Raw genomic sequence first — 16,379 nt, 5'->3', positions numbered from 1 at the left:
CTACTTTTGATGCGCCCCTTCTTTGCAGACAATGGATGATTTTGATGTGCTGAAAGTTCTAGGAAAGGGAACCCTTGGCAAGGTGGTCCTGGGGCGAGAGAAGAAGACGGGCGAAGTGTTCGCCATCAAGGTTTTCAAGAAAGAAGCATTTCTTCAAGAGGTTAGTATCTGATGGCTCAGTGGTAGAGCAGTAGTCTTGTAAACGGGAGGTCCCGGTTCGAAAACCAGTCAATGCACTCAATCATGTCCTTTGGTAAGGCATTTATCCTCATTACCAAGTCCCTCGAAGAGAACTTAAAGCCGTCGCACAGTGGGCCAGAACCGCCTCAAAGTGTGCCAAAATTAATTCCTCATTGAAGAAGGTTAATAAAGTTCCTGGTTAAAGTATCTAAGGGGCTTTCAGACCCATAGAATTCGATGGGAGTATTTTCAAATCCGTGTGACGTCATCAAAATACTGTATTCTGATTGGACAAGGCAAATATGCATTGTAACACATAGACAGATTCATATTACACTGATTAGTGGAACTTATAAGGGGTTTCTGGACCTAAGAAACACAATTGGAGCATTTTCAAATTTCTCTGACGTCATTAAAATACTATTTTCTGATTGGACAAGGCAAATATTCATTGTATTAAACACATAGAAAGATTCATATTACACAGATTAGTGGAACTTTTAAGGGGTTTCTTGACCTAAGAAACACAGTTGGAGCATTTTAAATTTCTATGACGTCATCAAAATACTGTTTTCTGATTGGGCAAGGCAAATAATCATTGTAACACATAGGCAGGTTCATATAACACTGATTAGTGAAACTTATAAGGGGTTTCTGGACCTAAGAAACACTATTGGAGCAATTCAAATTTCTCTCACGTCATTAAAATACAGTTTTCTGATTGGAAAAGGCCAAAATGCATTGTAACACATAGACATAGACAGTGCCTGGCAAGTCTGAAGTTGGCTCTGTTTCTGTCCCGGTATCTGTGCTGTTTTGCTGTGCAAGAAATGTTTCTACTTCAGTATTGAATGTCAATATCTGATTAAGCCAGTCCTCATTTTCTTTCATGAAATATTCCTGGTAACGACCACACTTGTTCCATTTCTCTCGCATATGATACAGAAAGCATCCAATAGTCTTTGACAAACTCTTGAGAAGTTTTTTGTGGGATGTTTGACTTGTTACCCACATTATGATATGCACATAATGCATCAATGGATGTTTCGGATGCCAGTTTGATGTCTGAAATGAAGCCAGCTGAATGCACAGCATGAAAAAGCTGCCTTTTTAATACCGCCATCGTTTATTTCAATCCAAGTTCTCCTAGAATGATACCATATATGATTGCGAATTGCATCAACGTGTGAAAGCAATATACACTACGCTATACGCTCTACACTCACGTAACCGTTGCCATGGTTACGCGGACGAGCGTTGAATCGGCTGTGCGTAAATGTAAACTACAAATGTGTACCGATTATGCCTAATAATAATCGATGGACGTGGGGAGGAAAAGCGCTGCACATGCAGTGTAGCAAATTCTAGCAAAAAGAAATACAGTACATGGAAGCTTAGGTTTGGGCGGACATTTTGAGATTAACATCACTGCGGGAATCGCCGGAATCCTAATAAACATGCTACTTTTATATAAAAATTGCAATTTTTTCCTTTTTTGTGAAATTTGTTGGTAATTTTTCTCAAAATGAAGCTTCCATAAATGTGGTCATTGTATTTTCTTATTGGGTTACCAATAGGCAAGAAGTGCACGCAGTATCAAGTTGATTGCTTTTCCCTTCATAAATTCTCAACACCTATTGTAAAGTTGCCTCTTTTATCATTTTTGGAGCAACATATAGATTTCCCATGTTCGCAGGGGTATATGACACTTTTAAAACTAGCTAAATATTAAAATATGGGTGGAAAAATATTCTTTAGAATGTTTTCTTCCCCAAGCGAATGAAAAAAAATTAAAAATTAACATTCGCCAATTTTGAATTTTGGCACACTTTGAGGCGATTCTACACTGGCCCACTGTGCGTCGGTCCCATGGATGTTTACTTACAAGCATATTAGCAGTAAGGTAAAACAATCATCATCGCCGAGGCCGTACAACCAATCAACGACGATCAATTCGACTATGAAGACGAGCCCGAGTACCAAACCTACCGACAACTAATCCCTGTCGAAAACAACCTCCATCGACCAATCCATGCCGACGTCCGACCAACAGTCTCCGCCGCCAACAACCGACAACCGATCCATGCCGACTTCGACGCCCGACCACCAGCCTTCGCCACCGATAACCAACAACCAACCCAAGCCGACGATCAATTCTACATACCAAGCGACTTGGAAGACGATGAGCCCGAGGAGCAGCCCTACCGACAACCAGAGTTCGCCGCAACCCTTCGAGAACCAATCCCCGAGGACGCCTCCCTTCGAAGACCAATCCATGTCGGCGCCCGACCATCATTTTTCGCCGCCAACAACCGACAACCAATCTATGCCGCCTTCGACGCCCGACCACCAGCCTTCGCCGCCGATAACCAACAACCAACCCAAGCCGACGATCAATTCTACATACCAAGCGACTTGGAAGACGATGAGCCCGAGGAGCAGCCCTACCGACAACCAGAGTTCGCCGCAACCCTTCGAGAACCAATCCCCGAGGACGCCTCCCTTCGAAGACCATTCCATGCCGGCGCCCGACCATCATTTTCCGCCGCCATTAACCGACAACCAATCTATGCTGCCTTCGACGCCCGACCACCAGCCTTCGCCGACCGACAACCAGTCTCCGCCGCCAACATCCGACCACCAGCCTTCGCCGTCGACAACCAACTACCAAATAGGGACATCGTAGCTCTTTTCAACAGCCTCCATCAGCGGAATGTGGAACTCTCGGCACAGAACGTGGAACTCAAGGTGCAGAAGGCCGAGCTCACATCGAAGGTGACGCAACTGCAGAGTCAGGTCGACGCAAACCGAAGTCGTGCCAAGAGGATGCCGATCTACCTTGAACTCGACGACGGGAGTGTCCTCATCGGCGTCGAAAACGCAAACTACGTCGTCAACAGAGAGGTCTACGAGAGGGCGTACCAGGCTTGCAGTGGACCACAGGATCTCATCATCCGACTCATGGACAAGGTGATCGGCCAGAGGAGCTAGCCGTTTCTAACTTCCACGGGGGGGGGGGGGGGGAGTCAAGAGCGGCGGAGAGTGGAGGATGAAGACCTGCATCCGAAGAATGCCTGCCTTCCGAGCCCTGGTCGCCCAAGCTGAGATCCAATTCACGGGGAGCACCAACATTCAGGAATTCCAGACTTGAAAGAGAATTTTCATATTCCAACACATATGTCGGCAGAAAATTTGGAAATACAAACAATTTATTATTTATAAATGTAATCTTTTTCGAGCGGGAAAATACTTGTATTAGAAGTCTTTCGTAACGTCAAAATTCATTTTACCAGGTTGTTTCCGCTGTTATCAACTTCAGAAAATCAAAAGTTGAGAGAACAAATGTTATACGTTGTTTAAAAAGATAAATAAAAATAGCTCTCTTTCCTTCGAAAGGTGCCCCGCGCTGTCTATATAAAAATGATACTTCCAACACTATGTCGGCAGAAATTTGAAAAGACAAACAATTTATTTTATATAAATGCAATCTTTTTTCGAGCAGGAAAAAAATTATATTAAAACCAGCTCGTAGCGTCAAAATTCATTTTAACGGTTAAGAAAAAAAGCGATCGTAACTTTTTTTAATTGGAAAATGGAAACGTAATTCCAAGATATTTTCCCCTTCAATTAGGAGACAACGTGTTTTCGCTGTTATCAAAAGTTGAGAGAACAAATGTTATACCCTGTTTAAAAAGATAAATTGAAATAGTTCTTACTCCTTCTAAAAGTGAGCCGCTGTTGGAACTATAGGTATAGTCACTTTGGCAGGCATTTGAAATCACGCATATCTGATTAATCGCCAGCGTCTCGGGCATGCTTTTTAATCGCCCAATTCTCAAAAATCGATGCGATCTGCGCCTTTTGTCTAGGGAACAAAGGAGCATTCCAGAATGCATTCCAGAATGCATTCCAGAATGCATTCCAGAATGCGCACAGAGTGATTTCAAGTTGGGTGTTAGTGTTAGCGTTAGTGTTAGTGTTAAGAGCAGTCAAGAGCTCTTAAATCGAGCGAAAAATTTGCTGATGAAATTAAGAGCTCGATACCGATATCAATATAGATAGCTTAACACCAGATGTGACGTCACCACATACTTGACTTCACGACGATGATTTAAAAATAGTAGGGCCTACATCAAAACTAAAGATATCATGAAAAGTACAGAATAAATTTATACCTATTTCTCTGGTCTTATAAAATAACTCATTTTACACAAAAGAATATAATGAATTACCTGTTTCACATATTTTATTTGATCGTCAGACAATAAATAATTGGCGTCGTTCGTGCGTTGACTGTTGTGCGGTACAACACTAACACCGAACTGGAAATCACTTTTGCTAAATCCCTAGGGGCTATTGTTAGTGAATAGGACATTTGTACGTAAAATATTAACACCAGCCACAAAGGTCGGTTCAGCAGACGACAATTTTACAAAATCGATAACACTAGCTACCGGAAGTTGACGATATTCAGAGGTCAAAGCCTTAACACCAGCTGATTTCCATTTCGGTGTTTAGGCTGGTGTTAGTGTTTATTAAACACTAACACCAGCCTTAAACACCCAACTTGAAATCACTCAATTCCGGCATTCCGGATACATTCCAGAATGCCAGTTGAATAAATCCGTGGCGCCTAAGCAAGGACACATAAAATTGACGACGTATAATTGGCGGCGAAACCAGCCAGGTGTGAATCTCGTCGTGAATTTTATCGCCAATTATTCACGACGAAATTGACGATATCGTGAATTTCGTCACCAATTTCGTCGTGAATAATTCGCGATTTCGTATATTGACGACGTCGTGAATTTTATCGCCAATTATTCACGACGAAATTGACGATATCGTGAATTTCGATGCCAATTTTGTCGTGAATAATTCGCGATTTGGTCTGTCCGCGATTTCCCTTCTAAACCACCATAATTAACAGTAACATCTCCCAACCGTTTTCCTTGAAAATAAGACATCAAACAGGCTTTTAATTTTTTTTCTTCAACATTTAAATGTCTGAAAAGGTATGTAGAGCTAATTCATTGCTTTGTGACGATTTACATTCACCTAAAATGTAATTAAATAGTAATAATATAGTTGGGAGAATTAAGGAATCGATCAGATCAGTTTTTCCCAATTTGTATCATTAATAATGGCCCGTTTCAGTCACTCAAACTTTCAGATTATATTTAACTGTACATTTAGCATTGAAGTCACTACCTTAGCACCATTTTTTCTCATCTGAACAATATTACTAAGTCCGAGTTAAAAAATATGATATTGTAACAGATAACTTTTATTTCACATCGGTTAATGTAATTGTCATAAGCACAACATTTCAGTAGTTTTAAATAGAAAGTCTACATGACCTACATTGTGAACCTTACCGGCTTCCCTCGTGACCCAGCCTTTTCTTCCTTTAGTATCCTAATCTCCTTCTCCCTTCTTTCTCTCCCTCTCTCTCTCTCTCCCTCCTTCTCTCACTCCTTCTCTCCCTCCTCTTTTAATCACAGGATGAAGTAGAGCTAGAGAACTCATTGACAAAGAACAGAATGGTACAAAAGATAAGTCACCCCTTTTTAGCGGTAAGTATCTCTGCAGGGTTTGCAGCTTTCCTTCTCGAGGACTTGTTCTGTTTGAATAAAATAGAAGAAAAAATCAAACAGCAAAAACTGTTAGAAGATGAACACAAATAGCATATTATTACATATGAAATAATAATAAATTTTAAAGTCATTAACCCATTAGACACCAAGTAGGAGATCATTCGTACTGGGGTAAACTATTTCTAGCTGTGTTTTTTGTAATGATTGTTCTTAAAGTTAGACTTGAGTTCTGGTAAAAAAATGAATTTTCACAGAATCTAACGAAACTTACACTGAATGTTCAAGATTACAAATAAATGTCATGTGCCAAACAATTTTGGAAGAAAATGTATACTGACTGAGTAATGAGTATAGAAAGATAAGGAAATCAGCCGGGTAGTACTAGCCCCGACACCATGTGTGATCCCCCATACATCTTTCTGTGTAAGTGATTGTTACTTTACCAAGACTCTGCCAAATTTATGATGATTTTGATGACTCCAGAACCTTGCATTACACACCATTACTTACATGCTATATGATCAACTTTTCTGATCCATTCCACACCTTTTCTTTCACAATGCAATCGCATTACCAGAACTCAAGTTTATCTTTAAGGGATGTGGAAAATGTCAGCTGGCCTTCTACCATTCTCTCCCACCAATTTGATCTTCTTGTGTGTTTTTTCTGTCAAATCATACTATCTGACACAGTTGTAATGCTAGTTGATCAACTTTTAGTATCCAGTTTACTGGGCATAAGTCAAATCTGTTGGACTGCGAAAGAAAATATTTCGATTTATGCAAATTCAAGTTAGGAAGTGTAAATAGCACGTTAAGTTGCATAGTGTGGTTAAACAAATTGATATGACTCGGGGGGGGGGGGGGGATTTATGCGATGTTAACTGTATTTTACAAGTACCATGTGGAGTGGTATAGCTTCATAGTCTGCGAATGCAGATTTACACAGACTCTGATTTGCCACTTTCAGAAATGAGAGTAGTCTTACAGTCAGACAATGTTATTCATTCTCACTGACAGGGGCTTGTGCGTGTCAAAATGTATGACCTCACTGTTATCTCGAACGAAATTGCAATAACATTAGACATGAAAATGTAAAGAAGTAATTTATTGATTATTAGGACTCTGTAAAGGTCATGTGGACAGTAAAACCGTTTTGGAATATTGTTAGCCTTTCAGTGAAAATTGGTCATATCTGTTGCGATTGCAGATAATTCAAATAACATGGCCCCAAATGACAAGAGATTTTGCTTTTTGTATGTGTTAAAGTTCTACGATATCCGACACCTTATATTAAACTGTTCATATGGCCATAAATAATTATGTATGTCGGAACAAGTTAAAAATGTTAAGTGAATGCGAATTTCTTTTGAAATTGAATCAAAGTTTGATTGTATAGGATGTGATGGGCTTAGATGAGGAAGATGCATTCAAGTTAAACGTTTCTATCTTTTCTCCGTCTAGTCCCTCGAGTATTTGTTTCAGACATCAGATAGACTCTACTTTGTGATGGAGTATGTGAATGGAGGTGAGCTCTTCTTCCATTTATCCAGAGATAGGGTGTTCACGGAGGAGAGGGCACGGTTCTACTGCGCAGAGATCGTCTCCGCCCTTAGTTATCTTCACGCACAGGATGTCATCTATAGAGATATGAAGGTTTTTAAAAAAATTCGGTTTATTGTTCTTTAGTTGTAACGGTTCAAAGTGCTATAGGCCCACCGCAGTATACGATCTAACTACAATCCTATTTTGAATAAGACTTGTAATAGCATTTCATATGAGCATTCAAACATGTTAAATCTTAATGACCGAGAATCTGAATATACGTATGATTAAAGGAAACCGAACCCCAAAGAATAGGTGTAGGTACCCTTTGATGATATTCCTTACGAAAATTTACAAGAAATATATAAACGAAGATATTGCTGGCATGATGTGATGCCTTTTAGCATGACATGGGCGCAGCCATTTTCTTGAAAATGTGACGTACCCGTTGAAGTTTATAACGAAACCTTTACTTTTCAGTGAGGAAAAATCATAACTGAGAAGATAGAAATTATATTTTGTGAAAAATAAATAACAGGGGAAAAAATGTAACTAAATTCATTTATAAATACTACACTATAGTAGTGGACAAATCTATTTCATTTATGAGAAACCTTCACCCCAGAAGAGCACCAACTTATTTATACAATTTGCGTTCTGGCAATTTTAGTACAAAGGAGAATAGCGGGTGAATGAAATGCTTCATCACCACACACGTCTGGGAAGGAAGCATCCATAAATTTGAATACATTTACTTGATAAACGACTTCGCATAGTAGGCTATACGTCACGTTATCAAGAAAATGGCGATGCCCTTGTCGTGCTGAGAAACTACATTATTCTTACTTTATACCTCTCATACATTTTGGTGCGGAAACTTGACTAATGGGCAATAATATAATAGATCTCTCAGAATAAGTAAAGTCATTTCTGAGGTTCAGTTTCCTTTAATAAAATACATTAATGAGATGCTATGTCAACTCAGATCCGTAGTGATGTCAGACCAGTATTGCAATTGCGATACAAAATATTGAAAATGTTAACATGTTTCATAGATAATCTTTTTTTACATATATATATATATATATATATAGAATGTTCATGTTACTTTCATCAATATCAGGATACTTTACAATTCCTTTAATCAGCAAATATTTAGTATGTAAAATGGATATTGAGAATTAAAACGGTGGAGAAGTTTATTGTAATGATGATAGAGATAATGGAGGCAGACATGTTTTATTCTTGATGAATACTTCATAGCGTGTTAATTGACTCACAAGGTTATTTCTTTCATTCTTCCGGAAGAGCAACATTCCTCTTGGCAAAAGTTATATTTGTAGTTGTTGAAAGGTCTTTCAGAACTATGGAAATCATTACGATTCGTAAGTGACTATAGCCCCTTGTGAAACTGAAAATAAAATTGATTTATTATTGATTTTCAATAATGCTTGAATGACATTTTTGAGGACCTAGTCAATAGAAAAAACTGTTAGATGTCATTAGAATAAGGTTGTTTTTTTTAACAGAAAGAAAAAGTATGTATAGTGAAATAAACCAACATCAATTAAGACGGTGTTTGCTTCAACAGTTATTATTAAACATCTCGACACTGCAATTTTTATTTGGAAAAAAGAAGAAAAGAAAATGAGAAGATGGGTATTCGAACGATGACCAATGTTGTTCTCTCAGATGGGTTTTACTTGCTTTAGATAATTGCAATGATATATAGACAAATATGCAGTTATATATAATATGGTATTTGTAAGCGCTTTTTAGCAAGTATCCTTTACGCTGAAAAGATGTCACATGACACTCTACAATTTGTTATATGTGCACGAGCGTGCAACATAACATTTTTTTACATGAAAAAAGTGTACAAAAGTGAATTAAACTGAGCGCTCTCTTCCCTGCGCATACTATTCAGTGGCGGATCCGGGGGGTCGAAACGGCCGCCGCCCCCTATTGGCGGCGCCAAAAAAAAGAGGAAGGGAAAAGAGGAAGAAAAAAAAAAGGAAAAAAGAAAGGAGAAGAGAAAAAACGAGAAGAGAAAAGAAAGAAGAGAAAAGAAACAGAGAGAGAGAAGTAACCCAATAACACAAAACTATGATATGACACCCCGCCACGCTCCCGGCCTTGATTTATCCATGGTTGGCGTAATACATTTTTTTCTTTTTCATTTCTACTAAAATAATTGTGTGCTATCACAATCATGATTGTTTCAATTTCCCTTTAAAGCAGGCGCGTAGCCAGAGTCAAGAATGGAACAACGAATCGTCTTCTTTCTCTAAAAAATTCATTAAACTATGAAAGGTCAAAGCTCCCGCGCTTCGCGCGGGAGGGGGGGGGGGACTAAATTCAGACAAGGAAAAAGGGTCGAGAATGGTACAACGAATCGTTTTCTTTCTCTAATAATTCCATTGAACTATGAAGGGTCAAAGGCTTACGCGCTTTGCGCAGGAGGGGTGGGGGAACTGAATTCAGACAAGAAATAAGAGTCTAGAATGATACAACAAATCGTCTTTTTTCTCTAATAGTTAATGACAGGTCAAAGCTTCCGCACTTCGCGCGAGCGGGGAAAAACTGAATTCAGACAAGGATTAATTGTCGAGAATGGTACAAGAAATCCTCTTCTTGCGGTCACGGTGAAATATAATATCACTCTGGAAATTCTGGATTTGTTAGTTGATATATTTAGTTATATTGAACACAAGAGCGTGCAATATTGGTGTAATGTTTATGTCTTCTCTTATTGTGAAACCACCCAAGTAATCCGGTCTGTTTAGCTTTAAAACCATGGCAACATTTTTGTTTATCTTTAATTCCAGCTGGAGAATCTGTTGGTAGAGAAGAAGAAGGACATATTAAGATCACAGACTTTGGGCTCTGTAAACAAGAAATCTCCTACAGTGACACGACAAAGACCTTCTGTGGAACACCAGAATATCTAGCACCCGAAGTAAGTACTCCCCTTGGTTTCTTTAATCCCTAATTTTTTTTAAATGAGAGAGAAATGATAATGATCACAGTTTAATTTTAAAAATGAAATTGGGTTTATGGTGTATTTTAAAAGAAGTTACAAGCTAGAAGAAGACACATTAAACTTGAATACACTTCTTGGCATCCCCGCCCCACAATCCATAGCAATAATTATATTGTAGATCTCACTTAATTTCGCACTACTAAAATCAGCTATAAAACCCAAAATATCTGGGCAGTTTATTGAGCATTATTTCGGATTGACCATGTAACATCACAATTGTTTATCAGCAGTAAGTATTTTGCCTTAAAGTCAGCTTGCTTAAGTTAAATGCTCAGATGAAACATTACTTTTTGATAAGCCAAGCAACAAATTTAATAAAATACTGACTTATTCTCTATACTGAATGAATAGGGGAGGGTAAGGGGGTACATGTTGGATGTGGATTAAAACCACAGCTCTGATTGAACCCTCACTCTGAGAAGATCCAAAGATCACTGTCATTGCTTCCTTCACCCCATTTCCAGATCCTTGATGAAAACGACTACGGGATGGCGGTAGACTGGTGGGGCACGGGCGTGGTCATGTACGAGATGATGTGCGGTCGGCTACCGTTCTACAACAGGGACCATGAGGTTCTCTTTAATCTGATCCTGAAGGAGGAAGTCAGGTTTCCGAACCGGCTGTCCGAAGAGGCCAAGTCTCTCCTGAGTGGATTACTGGAGAAGGATCCTAAGAAGAGGTACGACAGTTCAAATTCATTTCAGATTCAAGTTCATTTATTCCGCATCTCTTAATAAAATGTAGGCAGAAATAAACAATTTAAGAACAACATTGCACAGCATATAGATAAATGATACAAATAAGAAAAGATGCGGACATTGTGATGAAGTGGATGTGAGGGAGTAGCAAAGGCCATTGACCTGTCAAGGCTACTCCCCGTATTAACAAAGTTGGGGCTTATAAAGCTCAGGTACAGTACGGGAGCAAAAAGTAAAATGGGAAAGACTAAATATAGTCACAATACTATTCAAAAGAAGTAGTATACTATCTGAGTAATGAGCAAAGAAAGATGTTTAAGATGAGCTGTTTGCCATATTCAATTAAGAAAAAAAAAAAATTCTTTAAGTGTTGTTTCATTGATTCAATGCCTTCTCTGCTGTTGATATATGTGAATGCAACCTTCCGAATGCCAATTCTGTATTTAAAACATGCTAATGACCAGAAAAAATGAAAATATAGAAAACAATTGATCTTAATAATATGTTTTAAAAATCAGCAATTCATTATGTTCTTCAATTCTAATTTATTCTAAATGTCTCTGTTGTACAGGTTAGGATATGGGCCTGATGATGCCAAAGAAATCATGAGACATCCATTCTTTGCTCCGATCAACTGGGAAGACATCTTTGAGAAAAAGGTGGGTATTTGCACACCACTCAGTAAAGGGCAACCCCGTTAAGAGTGAAAGGGAAGGTGTATGACGCCTGTGTTAGAAAATGCATGACGTACGGGAGCGAAACATGGGCAATGAAATCATCTAGTCTAGGGGAAAACTGAGATGAGGATGGTGAGGTGGATGCGCAGGGTATCACTTCACGAGAGAAGGAAGAACAAAGTCCTCCTTCAATCAATGTGCTTGATGGGGGTGGCACAGGTTATGAGGATAAATAGACTTAGATGGTTTGGACATGTGGCAAGAAGAGAGGCAACACACTGGCTCCAGATGGCTCTAAACTTTTCGGTCACCGGAAGAAGACCTCGCGGATGACCCAGGAAAACTTGGAGGGAAACCATAGAAGAAGATGTCAAAACATCGGGTATGGATCCCACAGACAGGAAAGCTTGGAAAGCAGCCATTAAGGAAATGAAATGTCCAACCCCACAAAGACTTTAAACGCTGATGATGATGATGATGATGATGATGATGATGATATGATGGTGATGATGATGATGATGACATATGGCGCGGTAAAGCACCACAACATTTAAAAAACGGCGTGTTTTTTGTAAACGTTTAAATGAATAGCAACTGCGTGCCACAGGGGTCTTATGCATATTCACTTAACTGTAGATATGTGTTATAAGATACATAAATGTATAGCGTTGTTCACAGTACCTCATCTTTGGAAATAAGAACACTGTAGTTTACCCCTGTGTATCTGGATAAGGCTTATAAAGTAACTGGACGTGCAGGAGATTGTCTGCATGGTTTAATCAGGGAGGTACAAGCCCTGGTTTAATAACGCATGTACATCTAACTGCACATTCCTGAGAGGAAAACTGGTAAACCTAAAATTGTAGTCATTTCCATTGCGATATTATGTTGATGCAAAATCATGTCAAAGCCACTGAGATAATATCCGATTTTAGAGCTTTTGTGAGCTTTGGAATTTCATCATAATCTATCTATCAATTAAGGCATCTTCTCCCAGTTTGGAGGTTGATTACAACATATTTCCACAAATCTCTGTTTTATGCAATCCTATAGTAATCTTAATAGGAAAACAAATATGTGCAAAATAACTTAATCAGAAATATAGGACGTGCTTATTTTTGCTTTATCAAAATAAGATCTAGGGAAAATATGCTTGTTCTTGTTCAAATCTGATATTATTTTTGGCACATTTAATCTCTAGGTCATATGTTAGATTTTTTTATAAGAACTCGGGGTAGATTTGTCACATCTATCTTGTAAACATATAATAATATATTTAGGAGCGCTAAAACATATAGTCCATACCGCGTACAGAACACAAAAGTTGAAGAGAAACATAAAATATATAGACTCATAAAATAGGTAGATAAAATCATATTACCGAGGGAAGGAGTATGTTTTAAGGGATCTTTCGAAAGTAGCACGACAGGTTAATTCTCTGATGGAAAGAGGGATATTGTTCCACGTTTTGGAAGCAGCCACTGTGTAATATTTTTCTGTAGATGAGAGACTGGCTTTGGGAATAATTAGATATTGTATTTTTGTTTTTCAATTTCCAGGTGCAACCTCCCTTCAAACCTGAAATTAAAAGTGATGCAGACACAACATATTTTGATCGAGATTTCACACAAGAGCGCGCACGGCTTACTCCACCACCAGCAGGCAAGGATACGTCATGAAGGGGATGGTGATGGTGGTGGTGGTGGTGGGGGGGGGGGGGATAATGATGATGATGGTGGTGGTGGTGGTGGTGGTGGTGGTGATGATGATGGTAGGGTCGTGGCGGTGGTGATAATGATGATGATGATGATAGTGGTGGTGGGGTGGTGCTGCTGATGATGATGATGATGGTAACGATGGTGGTTGTTGTTGTGTCAGGGATGGGGTTTGTGATGAAAAAGAAGGAGATGAAGATAGTAGTGGTGATAATGGAAATGATAATAGTAATAGTGACTATGATAGTTGTGGTAGGAATGATGATGATGGCGATAATGATGTTGATGATTAGAATGGTGATGAGCAAGTGTACTGCCCAGCTGAGTTGTGATGGTAGTAAGTTAGAGTGATAATGGTGCTAAAAATCAGAGAAATAAAGAGAATCAATGGTAATTTTCTTGGCTGTAGTCAAGATGGGAGCTTGGTAGTGATATTAAGACGTGTGCCAAGGATGCCAAGATTGATGATAATGATGGAAATGCAAACCCTACCACCATCCTATCCTGAATTAAGAAGAGTAGATTGTGATGTCGATGAAGGAGCAAAGAGTAGGAAATAACAATATCTCAAATGCGGCAACAATTCATGATTTTCAATAAGAGCATATGATGATGGTTTAGTTAGAATGATAGCGGTGTGTTACGATGCAGTCACTGCGAATATTTCTAGAATATCTTTCTTCCAACAACCTCCTACCCCATTTCCTTTGCAGGTACATTGGCCACCCAGCATGAAGAGCAGTCTCAATTTGAAAAGTTCAATGTATACACGGATGATGTCCCCCTGCAAAAATAAGCCAAGCAACCCCATCTCTCTCCATCTCACTTCTGTTTCGCTTCGAAGTCCTCACCCGACCTCTCCACCCATTGGCAATCATCAAAACATCTCTTCGCCTTCGTCAGCTTGCTCTGAGCGTCTTGTGGTAATGGCTTTAGCGACCAGGTTGAGGGTTTGTCGTTGCAGCTTCAATACTAGCTTATCATTGAATCATCGGACTACTCTACATGGAGTGATGAAACTTTGTGAATCTGACTTGTGATAGCATTCAAACAATCACCTCTTCATGATGCAGTTGACCTCTGACCTCTGATGTACTGAAGAAGAGGAGGGGTTTCCATAGCAACTGAGCATGATTATTTGTCACACTTCATACAGTGTCAACATACAGGGAGAAACAATGGAGAAAGAAAGAGCAATGGTTGCAAGTTGCGATAAACTTCCAGGAACATTTGTGCTGCTTATTTTGTGACTGCCAAAAAGAAGAAGGAAAAAAAAAGAAAAAGAAAGGAAGAAGTGTAAATTTATTTTACATTGCATCAATGGAATAGCACAAGTTCAATTGTAATGTCACTTTAGAAGATGGTCTTTTTTATGAAAGACATTATGAGTTCTATGACTAACAAAGATATGTTCATTGTATTGACTTTATATTGGAGAAAGGTATCGACTAAAACTAATATTTTTTATAAAATGTTTTAGTCATTTGTACAAAGAAATATTCAAAGCAAATTTCTGTAGTCAGGATTTGCTTGTGTTGAAAACATGTGTACATGGACGATGTTAAAAGTTTAACGTGAACAATTTTACTACAAAAAGGTATACTTGGGATGAATTATATAATAAGAGATACTAAAAGGGTATTCGTTCTTTTTTGTGGAATGTACAGTATATGTCAACAAAATAGAAAGTATATATGTACAGGAAAAACTAAATTTCACAAAGCTTTTTAAAGTCTGTAGCATGAACAATGCTCTCATACAGAGAGCCGTAGCCGTAGCCAGAGTTTGATGTTTGGGGGAGGGGCACATATTGTAATTGATCGACGTCCTAGGGAGGGGTCTAAAAAAGTTCAATCGATCTTAGAGAAAAAAATGGGGGGGGGGGCACGTGCCCCCCCCCCCCCCCCGTGGCTACGTGCCTGTCTTATGTCATTTATTCCTCTTCAGGTAATAGTTGCAAAAGTAGAAAAATAGTTTTATATTCTGCAAGTGAAATATTTGCATCTGTGTGAGTAAAGGAGCTGTTATCTTTCAAAAAGAAAAGGTATAAAACAGAGGAAAGTTTTGTCATGATTTAGCCCGGGAATGCCATTAATAATTGTCATTAATAAATAATAAGAAAGAGAAGGTTATGTAATATTGTGCTGTATGTGGCTCTTGGTATATATCGGATGTGTATTTTGTGCATCTTATAATGTTCAATAAAAATTGACTGAACTAACACATATTTCTCTCGTCTCTAGTCATTTTTGTTTGAAGTCTTAACTAGCACATTCTTATTACTAGAAAGGCAATATATGATTATAGTTTATTCAAGGTCATTTAAATTTGCCCTTTTCTTTTTGCTTCTACTTCAGAGTTTAAAATAATTGTTTATTTAAAAGTTGTTAGTTTTATTATTTTCCGAGTCTCATTGATATGGCGATAATGCCATTTTATAATGCAAATACCTGCTGATAAATATTCAAGAAGCTTGAGCAGTGGTGATATGGAACAGGCCATTTTCGTAATGTAATCAAATTGAATGCATATGCACTGTTGGTCATAATGGTGGAATAATTATTTTTACCCCAATTTATTGAATGATTTTGACAATGATTTATTTCTAATAGATAAAAGTATAATTCTCAGATTTAATTGAATGACAATTGGGGAGTGTTTGTTTTGCGTAAATGCTAAAGTATTTGTGTGTTACAATGCTAATCAACTAGGGGACCTACGTCCTGAAGTCATAACTGACAGTAATGGGGATTAATACCTCATAAAAGGGCACTAATATAGGACATCGACACGGTTTTGATCCTGGGGGCTCACAGTAACGAGGCCAATGCTTAGCCAATGAATCATGACTAAACGCAGCGGGTGCTAGGGTACGTCGACGCCCCCACAAAAACAAAAAACAATAATTTTTCAATAATTCATTGC

At 38.5% G+C, this 16,379-nt stretch overlaps 1 protein-coding gene across 1 annotated transcript; it reads left to right on the top strand.

The window, feature by feature from the left end:
• LOC115929578 (RAC serine/threonine-protein kinase-like) lies at window positions 1-14,721 on the top strand. Its single transcript, XM_030999040.1, is given in 9 exon segments — window positions 1-160; window positions 5,685-5,756; window positions 7,241-7,432; window positions 10,150-10,173; window positions 10,176-10,280; window positions 10,829-11,043; window positions 11,634-11,721; window positions 13,299-13,401; window positions 14,168-14,721. Coding segments are annotated over 9 exon segments (1,011 nt in total). The 5' UTR covers window positions 1-31; the 3' UTR covers window positions 14,251-14,721.
• The last annotated feature ends 1,658 nt before the right edge of the window (window positions 14,722-16,379 follow it).

Source organism: Strongylocentrotus purpuratus, unplaced genomic scaffold (assembly GCF_000002235.5).
Source record: "Strongylocentrotus purpuratus isolate Spur 01 unplaced genomic scaffold, Spur_5.0 spur5_scaffold_5, whole genome shotgun sequence".
Classification (NCBI taxonomy): domain Eukaryota; kingdom Metazoa; phylum Echinodermata; class Echinoidea; order Camarodonta; family Strongylocentrotidae; genus Strongylocentrotus; species Strongylocentrotus purpuratus.
Note: the sequence above shows the minus strand (reverse complement) of the source record. Positions and strands in the feature narration are given on the sequence as shown.